The sequence below is a fragment of the Cebus imitator genome, unplaced genomic scaffold, assembly GCF_001604975.1.
Source record: "Cebus imitator isolate Cc_AM_T3 unplaced genomic scaffold, Cebus_imitator-1.0 Scaffold19, whole genome shotgun sequence".
NCBI classification, from domain to species: domain Eukaryota; kingdom Metazoa; phylum Chordata; class Mammalia; order Primates; family Cebidae; genus Cebus; species Cebus imitator.
Genome location: NW_016107334.1, coordinates 8,515,883 through 8,525,755, shown reverse-complemented (window position 1 = coordinate 8,525,755; position 9,873 = coordinate 8,515,883). Strand labels below are relative to the sequence as shown.

The 9,873-nt window shown below is 47.4% G+C and overlaps 1 protein-coding gene across 1 annotated transcript in view; it reads left to right on the top strand.

Moving 5' to 3' along the window:
* Positions 1-9,873, top strand: part of IGF1R (insulin like growth factor 1 receptor) — a 315,455-nt gene that overhangs the window by 258,122 nt on the left and 47,460 nt on the right. The window contains exons 6-7 of the mRNA XM_017517024.1: positions 5,985-6,199; positions 8,896-9,022. Of these exons, the coding sequence (XP_017372513.1) occupies positions 5,985-6,199; positions 8,896-9,022 (342 nt within the window). The remainder of the gene's footprint in view (positions 1-5,984; positions 6,200-8,895; positions 9,023-9,873) is intronic.

Sequence of the window (9,873 nt, the reverse complement as noted above, 5' to 3'; positions counted from 1 at the left end):
TGAGACAGAGTTTAGCTCTTGTTGCCCAGGCTGGAGTGCAGTGGCGTGATCTCGGCTCATTGCAACCTGTGCCTCCTGGGTTCAAGCGATTCTCCTGCCTCAGCCTCCCCAAGTAGCTGGGATTACAGGTGCACACCACCACTCCCAGCTAATTTTTGTATTTTTAGTAGAGACAGGGTTTCACCATATTGGTCAGGCTGGTCTTGCACTCCTAACCTCATGATCCACCCGTTTCAGCCTCCCAAAGTGCTGGGATTACAGGCATGAGCTGCCGTGCCTGGCCTTCTTAAACCTCTTTTATAGTCAATGATAACATAAATAAGTGTCTCCATTTGGTTCAATAGGATGAAAGTTCTGCAGCCTTTTGTTTTTGATGGAGAATAGAACAATTCAAGGTACAAAGATCCTTCAACTCTGGCAACCGTGGCTTTCCAAAATGTCACTGAGATCCCTCTCAAAAAAAGGTCTTTTGAGCCATCCAAAACAGAAAATTCAAGCACTTTACCTAGAGTACAGCTCTTACTCCTCACTCAGAGCTGGTTTACTTTTATATCACACTCAATGTGAGCTGAATTGGTAACCCACTTGCAAAAGCAATAGCTGTGGTTTCCTCAAGGGCACCACTGGGGTGTATTTCTAGAGTAATGACCCTAAACATTAAGACAGTCAAGGCCTCTCTGCTGTTTACAAAGGAAACAGGTTTTGTAATCCACATGTACACGATTTTTATAAAATAGCTAATCCTTAAGCTCTTGAATAAGAGAATATTTCCACTATCTGGAAAATCCCCTTGTTTGGACAACCTTGTTCCCTGATGGCATCCGATAACTAAGGAGTTAACATTTCACATTTCTTTGGCACTACCAAGGATTGTTGCCTTGAAAAGAAGAAGGAAAAAGTAGATGGAGGGTGGTGAGTTAAAAAAATTGAAATTCGCAGGTCAACTTAGATGTTGCTCTGCTTTGGTCCCTACCACCTGACTTTGCAACACACACAGTGCTTTGGAATTCCTTCTTGGAGCTCTGAGGTGAGGCTGAAACATGGCCACTCTAACATTTCACTGGGACTTTTTGAAAATATACACTCAACCCTGTGACCCAGCAATTCCAGGATCTACCCAAGAGAAATGAAGACATGTCCACACAAGACTTGTGTATGTATGAATGTTCATAGCAATATTACTCATAATAGCCTGCCCTCCCCCAACCTCCAGGCCAAAAACAAGGCCCACTGGAAACCATTCAAATGTTAATCAACAGATGAATGGATAAACAGATAAATGGATAAACAAAATGTGGCCCAAAGGACGACTGACTACTCAACAATAAAAAGGCGTGAAGTATGACACATGTAACAAAAAAGGTATGAAGTATGACACATGGGTGAACCTCTAAAACATTAGGCTAAGTGAAAATAAAAAATCCAGACACAAAAGCCTATGTATTGTATGACACATTAACATGTAATTTGCAGAAAAGGCAAAACTATGGAGACAGAAAGCAGACCAGGGATAAGAAGTGGAGATTGACTATCATTGGGAATGAGGGAACTCTTGGGTGATGGAAATGTTCTGAAACTGAGTAGTGTTGATGGTTGCACAGTTGTGTGAATTTACTGAAATTTTCGATAAGTAGATTATACTTCAGAAGCAAAGCTATTTTTAAGAAACACCTAACAAAGAGGAAACATTTTCTGGGTATCTGTATGGTGCCTGGTTCCACCTGGATAGATATTCCCACCCTTGGTGAATCCCTAAGGTTGATATAAGTGTTGTATTTGGGGGAGAATGGATGTAATATAAACCAGCCTGTTTGCGAATGGGTTCGTGGGAGCATCTGCAGAAAGGCAACAAAGGCCACTCTATCAGTTGCAGATGGCCCTGCTGCTGACGACAGCCTGTGTGCTGGGTTCTGATGCCCCCTAGAGACAGCCGTGAAGAGGCAATTTTCTCTTCTGAGAAAGGAACTGGAATGAGTGGTTGTATAATTGCAGAATTGTTTTCAATATGTCAGCAAGCACTAAAAATAGGGAAACTGTCCCTTCCTACCTCTGTAGGCTGGAGACCTCGGGTTCAGCTCCATTTATCAAGGCACAGGACCTTTCTGTTCTGAGACTTTGTTCCAGGGGACTTTCTCACTTCAGAGAGTAGCACAGGTCATCCTGCACTTTTGTGGGGTGATGGAAAGCTCAAGGTATCCTTTTATGTTTAGCCTATCCAATTCTTCTGTGTGGCCTCAGGGCCAGAAAAGCAGGGAAGACATCCCCAGTTTGTAGCTGAGAAACTGCAGCCTGGGAGAGATGAATACATCTTTTGCCCAGAGTTGTTCCTCAGTAAGTACTGCAGATGAGGCTCAGACCTGACCTTTGGGTTCCCGGATGGAATGCTGTGAACCTTGCACCTGGGGCTATCTTCAAATATCTATAGAGATAACATAGAGATGCCCTCAGGAAGATAACTAACTGCTCCCATCCCGTGTGGGCTACAGATTGGGAAATAGGGCCTAGCCAAGTGTAGAAACAAACTTTTTTGTTTTTTTGTTTTTTTTTTCTTTTACAACATAGTGAAGGCTGAGAACCAGGATACCAATATCAATAAAATCTGGATATCATAGAGCATATGGAAGCTAAAGAAAAACAAGTAATTGGTCAGGTACAGTGGCTCACAACTGTAATCCCAGCACTTTGGAAAACTGAGGCCAGGGATTGCTTGAGTCCAGGAGTTCAAGACCAACCAGGGCAACATGTGGAGATCCCATCTCTTAAAAACAAACAAACAAAAAAACAAAAAACAAAAACATTAACTGAGCATGGTGGGAACATACCTGTGGTCCCAGCTACTTGGGGGTCTGAGGTAGGAGGGTAGCTTGAGCCTGGGAGGTCGAGGCTTCAGTGATCTGTCATTGCGCTGCTGGACTCCGGCCTGAGTGAGAGAGTGAGACCATGTGTCAACAAACAAAGAAAAAAAAACTTTATTTTTAAAAGTATTTCTTGAATGTAAAGGCAGTGAGCTTAGAAACAATTCGGAAATCACATTTACTGAGTAATTTATCTAAGTAGTCATTTCCTTTAGGAAACAATGATAACTTTAGTGTATACATATTTTGAAGATGTGTAGACAGGTCTCTGCCTTTTACCATCTCTTAATTCTCACCTAATCATGGAAGGAATGTAGCAGGGAACCTGGCCCCAAGCTGCGGCTGGAAAAACAAGCGTGGTATTGACAGGCAGCTCATGAATGGCTTGATGATTATTTTGACAAGAGTTTTATTTTTTATTTTTCTTTAGCTTCCACAGGCTCCATGATGCCTGGGTTTTATTGATATTGGTATCCTGGCTCCCAGCCTCTTCAATGATTGTAAAAAATGTTTGTGTTTACTGTAAAAAGATAATCTTGCTTTTCAAGGTGATTAATCAAATACACAGAATTTCAGTATGCTTGCCATTCATTTGTCAAATTCCTGATTTATAATTCATGCTTCCTCCCATGGGGAGAAGAATGTTTTGTTCAGAAGGTATTTTCAGTATGGTTCTGTTCCCTGCTAGTGAAGTTAGTTTACTGAAAGAGGCCTCGTTCTGGACATAGATAGAAGTGTGGCCTGATTAATTGGTCCTTACCAGCAGCCCAGAGGTTTCCTCACCAATGAGGTTTTGTCCCCTAACGCTAACTCAAGTACCTGGAAGTGGCCTGACACTTGGGATGCATCACTGCAAAGTATCTTTTGTAGTTGGAGAAACTCCATGAGCAAGAATGGGTTTGTGATAGGACACATCCATTTCTGTCCCATCCCCCCTTCAGCTATATGACTGCACGGAGCCCTTCTGACCTCCAGCAGAGTCACCTGCAGCCTGGCACTGGGAAAGAGCAGGTGTAGAGGGGCCTACCCGCAGCAACAGTGGAGCTAACAGGGCCATATCTCAGCACTGCCCCCCACCGCCACCAACCCCCGGAAACACGCCTTGCGTTGCATTGAGCAGATCTAGGGTCATTTGAACAACGTCTTACGCTGCTTTTCCAGGGTATCTGTGTGTTCGGGAATGAGCCCTCACTGAAAAGAAAGGGTTGTTGACTCACAAGTTTTTGCTACTGGTTTGGTGGCTGCTAATGTGTCCAGAGGCCTAAAGATGGGCTTGTGAGGAGCTTGACTTAGCTTCAGAGGCGCTGCCTTTCACCTCACTTGCGTGTTCACTGCACCCCTGTGCTGCCAGGACTCCCACCTCCACCCCCAGCACTTGTGTGGACAGAGAGCCCAGTGCTCAGGGAAAGCTGGGCTTCAGGCTCGCGGGATGGATTCCGTGGCAGCTCTGCGACTCCTGGGCATTCTGAAAGTAGACAGGGAGCTTAGATGTCAACTGTGCATTCCCCTGGTTGTCCTACGAGGGAGTAAACAGGGCTACAAATAGCACTAAGGGACCTGCACATGGCTGCACAGCTCATTGATGGCATTTTTGGTCCTGGGTCCCAGTCTCTGAACTCCCTCCTGTGCTGACCTCCCTTTGTGAATGTTCAGGAAAATGTCACAGGGCTGCTTGGCAGCATTGCAGCCATGATGTGCTTCACTCTAAATGAGGGTCAGGCTGAGGATTGACCAGCTGGTTAGAGGTCCTTGTTTGGGTGTAAATGAAGACCCTCACCAGGTACAGAGAGATCCCCAACGGACACAGCCTCTGGGACAGAGAAAGGCTTAGGGGTTCTGTTTTGTCCTGGCTCTGCAGGGAGGGCTGAGGTCTGTTTTCCTTTGTGTGTTTATGCATTAGATCTGCTAGTGAATCTTAGCAGTCACTCAAAGTATTGCACTGATGCCTAAACTTAGTAAGAAGTGGAGCAGGAAGACGAAAGGAGGGATCCCTGGTCCATGGAGTTCAGGCCCATCAGCACAGAGGACTCAGACTGCCCACCCTGGCGTTGTCTGCTGGCTTCCTAGGGATGCCAGAGAGAAAGGCCCACTGTGGGGATCTTTCTCCAGACCCAAGCTGTAGCTGTCTGCTTTCTTGCCTCCCCAGGGATGGGGGCTTCTGCCACCTGGGGAGCCACATAGAACTGCTTCCTGTGCTGGTTGGATCCGCTGCTTGTGTGCACACCCTCTGGGGCAGCAGCCACATCTGGTTTGGTGGGCTTTGGTCCTCCAGCACCTCACTGGAACTCAGCCTCTCCTAGATTGGTGGTTCTCCACATGTGGTCTGGGGACCACAGCAGAGGTCAGCACCACCTAGCATTTGTGATAAATGCAGATTCTCAGACCACCCCAGCCGAATCAGAAGCTCTGGGGATGGGGCCTAGCACTTTGTAAACAAGCTTTGTGCACACTGAACTTGGAGAACCACCGTGTTGGACACCGAGTCCTCTTGCCTGCATGGGAGGCCCGAGGGCACTGCCCATTGGCGGCTGTTCCTCCTCCCCTGCACCTTCTCCAGGGACTGGAGCTGGGGCTCCTCAGAGTGAAAGATGAATCGGGAGGAGGGAGAAGGCCCAGGGTTGACCCCCGACAAGACTGTCTCCCTGTCACATGCTGTCTCCTATCCCATCATGCTGCTGATTGGGCCTGGGCAGGATTTGCTTCCATGGATAATGGGAGACTTTACAGCAAATGTGTAAGCTGCTCCAGCTGGGTAGCGGAGCATATCTGTCCTCCCATGCACTGCTCTGAAGCACGTTGTGCATACTTGGCTGAGAAAAATAACCAAAGGCATTCCTCGGGAATGATTCTAGTAACATCTTCTGGTACAAGAAGCATTCGTTGATGGTAATAGAGGTCATAAAATTAATTAGTGTCTTATCGATTTCAATATGTTGTCCTTGAATCATGCTGTTGCCATTGTTAACAACAATTATCTGTTCTCCTATAGTGTTAATAACCAAACCTCGTATTGGCAAAGGAAATGCATTGTGGAGCAGGTTACAAAGAGGACCTGTGTTATGTGGCCAGCAGGCCAGAGGGGACTGTGGCCAAGGGCAGGTGCACTAACATGGATTTCTGTGCTTCCAGGAATTACTCCTTCTATGTCCTCGACAACCAGAATTTGCAGCAACTATGGGACTGGGACCACCAGAACCTGACCATCCGTTCAGGGAAGATGTACTTTGCTTTCAATCCCAAATTATGTGTTTCCGAAATTTACCGCATGGAAGAAGTGACGGGGACTAAAGGGCGCCAAAACAAAGGGGACATAAACACCAGGAACAATGGAGAGAGAGCCTCCTGTGAGTGACAGCATCCAAAACACTGTGGGCCCCACCGTCATGATCACAGCAGGCCCTCCTCCCTGTGTGACTGCAGCTTTCCTCTGTGGCCCCTGTGTGTTTCACCTGGGGGACCACTGGATCACCTTAGCTAGCACTTAGCTCCTACTTACATGTCTTCAAAATCAGTAGTGGGCAGATGCATGATGTATGCATGTTTATAAATTCTGTGCATCTGTGTGAGTGTGTTCAACACTGATAAGTAGGTTCTCAAACTGTGAAGGCTGCTTACAGGATGCACAATTAAATGTGCTTTTATACACAGGTGCACTGTTAGATTATTTCTCCTTTTTTTTTTGAAATGGACTCTTGCTTTGTCACTCAGGCTGGGGAGCAATGGCATGATCTTGGCTCACTGTAACCTCCCAACTCCTGGGTTCAAGCGATTCTCATGCCTCAGCCTCCTGAGTAGCTGGGATTACAGACACCCACCACCACGCCCAGCTAATTTTTGTATTTTTAGTAGAGACACGGTTTCACCTTGTTGGCCAGGCTGGTCTCAAACTCCTGACCTCAAGTGATCCACCTGCCTCAGTCTCCCAAAGTGCTGGGATTACAGGCATCAGCCACCATGCCTGGTCCAATTATTTTTCAGGAAAGAGCCAGTGTGCTCCAGCCCTGTGAGCTTTATCTTCCCCATTCCACAGCAGGAAAGTCCAGGCCTGTGGGGTGGAGGGGACTCTGAGCCCCTGTGGGCCACGGGTATCCTGTCCCTTACACTCAGCCTCCTCTTTTCTCCCACCTCAATGTGAAAAAGATGGAGCAAGCCTGCATCCCTGAGTCGATAATGCTTTTTAAATTTAGAACAATATAAGTACTGCCTTGTACTGGTTATAAAACTTTAAGGTCTCTTACCAGAGATACGGCAGTGCATGCGTTTCTCATCTAACCCTGTGTAGAATACAACTGCTGAGAATGGTGTGGCTCTCTGATTGGATAGGGTTATAAAAGTAAATCGTCTCTTCACCTTTGGCTTTTAATAAGGGAAAGGTAGGGCCGGGCACGGTGGCTCAAGCCTGTAATCCCAGCACTTTGGGAGGCCGAGGCGGGTGGATCACGAGGTCAAGAGATCGAGACCATCCTGGTCAACATGGTGAAACCCCGTCTCTACTAAAAATACAAAAAATTAGCTGGGCATGGTGGCGCGTGCCTGTAATCCCAGCTACTCAGGAGGCTGAGGCAGGAGAATTGCCTGAACCCAGGAGGCGGAGGTTGCGGTGAGCCGAGATCGCACCATTGCACTCCAGCCTGGGTAACAAGAGCGAAACTCCCTCTCAAAAAAGAAAAAAAAAAAAGTAAGGGAAAGGTATTAGAAAAATGTAATTTGTATGATGAAGAGTGATTGGTGCGTGTGTGCGCACAGACACACATGCAGGAAGGCAAATTGGAGCTGATGTGTGTTTGGCTTTCGCCTGTTTTGCTTGTGTCTGGATTTACCTGGTGACATTCGTTGCTCTGGGGGATCTTAGAGGGAAGCATGCTGGCCGAGGGCTGGACAGCAGGCTTACGGCCAGCGCTGCCTCCCTCCCCCTGCCCACTCTGTCCGTGCAAACCCCTTCCTTGCCCCCTGTTCAGACCATAGTAAAAGCGGACGTGTCAGAGCATTTTAGAGGGCTTTTCTCCTTCAAGTTAGCCAGTCTGACCTGTCAGGTCATAAATACAATAGCCATTTATTTTCTTTGGAAAGCAAAATCATGGTTTCCTTTGGAAATAATGCTTCGGCAGGAACTGTGACATTTTCCAATCTCAGTTGCGCACATTTTGCCCTAAAGGCTTCTTAGCTCTTTTCCTGTCTTCCGTCTCTCTGCTTCACCTCTTGAGTGCGTAGTGGGATTCAGGCAGATATGGTGGCGAAAGGACAGCTCGTCAGAGAGCTTTGGGTCTCCACGAGGGTAGGCAGTCATCAGTCTTTTCCTGGTCCTTATCAAAGTTTGAATTTGGTCCAAGGAATAAGAGAGGGACTTGGCACAGCTTCCCTGCCATACTTGCCAGCCAGGTCGATTTCACATAGAGCACATTAGGCTTGTCCAAGTGAAATCTTTTTGTCGTTGCTTAATCCAGCCCCTGCTCATGCCCCCCACCTTGCTGTTTGTCAGCCTTCACTGGAGGCCTCACAGGAGTTCCTGTGTCTTTCCAGTTAGATACCAACTTTAGACCAAGAAAAGTTCCTCTCTGTGGCACACCTGCGGTCTCTTCCCTGTCTTTACTGGTTGTACAGGAGCAGGCAGATACCCTCAACTGCAGAACAGGTGCCATCATCTCTCTGAGAAGATTCAGGGCAGCCTAAAGGTTCACCCTTACTCTACCAGGCCGCCTTTCGTAGCCAGGATCTTAGGGATGGAAAAGAAAGATAAGTTCACCTCACTCACTGAAGTCACTCTCTGTTTTCAGGTTAGAAATCTCAGGCTCATGTCCAGGGCCCTGGGCAAGTAGCCAGTGCAACTGATTGACCCAAAACAAAGAATGGAACCCTTGGAGCTCTGTGTAGTGAAATGTATGGATTCTTAGTGGAAAATGAGAAAGCCACCTACGAAGTCCAGAAGGGAACTTGGCACATATAACCAGCTTTGGGGAAGGGGGAAGTAGTGCTGAGCAAGACAGGTGCTTTTCAGAGACACATAAATCTCCGTCACTCACGGATGTCCTCTGTGCTCCAGGTGAAAGTGATGTCCTGCATTTCACCTCCACCACCACGTGGAAGAATCGCGTCATCATAACCTGGCACCGGTACCGGCCCCCCGACTACAGGGATCTCATCAGTTTCACTGTCTTCTACAAGGAAGCGTGAGTTTCTGCTTTGGGTGATGCCATTCTGTTGACAGGGCTGCGAGTGGGAGAGGCCAGTCTTTTGGTCCTTGCATGGGTTGGTTGAATGCGGGGAGTCAGCAGGGTCCCCAGGGAAAGCCATGCCAAGCATCCCCACTTCATCTCATGCACCCTCCTGGGCTGTCCCCGTGATGTGAGTCACAGCCAGTGACAGCCACAAATGGGACAGTGTTAGCTTTGAGGCCTATCATTCTTTACTAAGTGATTAGAGATGTTTGAATAAAATAAACCCAAAGCGGGGAAAGCTTGTTTTTTCCAGAATTAGGTCAGACCAGACTCATAATTGATGATGGGGGACTTCACTGAAATATTGTTTCAGCCTCCTTACCCACTAGCCCTACTCCAGGAACACCCTGCAGCCACATGGCTCTCCTGAGGTGACCCATGGCTCATCTTATTCCTGTCTCTCTCTTGCTCTCTCTCTATGTGCCTCTCCCAAGCTGAGGCCCTCTGCTCCAGGTCATGAGCCTTCCAAACAAGCGAAGAAAAGTGGAGAGAGAACAGCCTTCATGTCTTGAGCCTTTTGTGAATTCTCCCAGACTCTGTTGGGAGCTTTTCTTGTGCGACCACATGACATTCACCCACCTAAGCAGCCAAGGCTTATTCTTTCTGACTGCAGCTCTCTCTGTTCTTCCTCTTCCTTCCTTTGCCTCCTGTATCCAGGTGGCTGCCCCGGTCTACTTAGCCATCCCCCTTACCCGGGTCCCATCTTAATCCCATAGTTCTGCTGTTGGGAAGCCAGGTACATGACTTCCCAAGAGCAGAAAGCAGAGGCACCTTATGACGGCATCTTGTACTCTTTCTTCTGC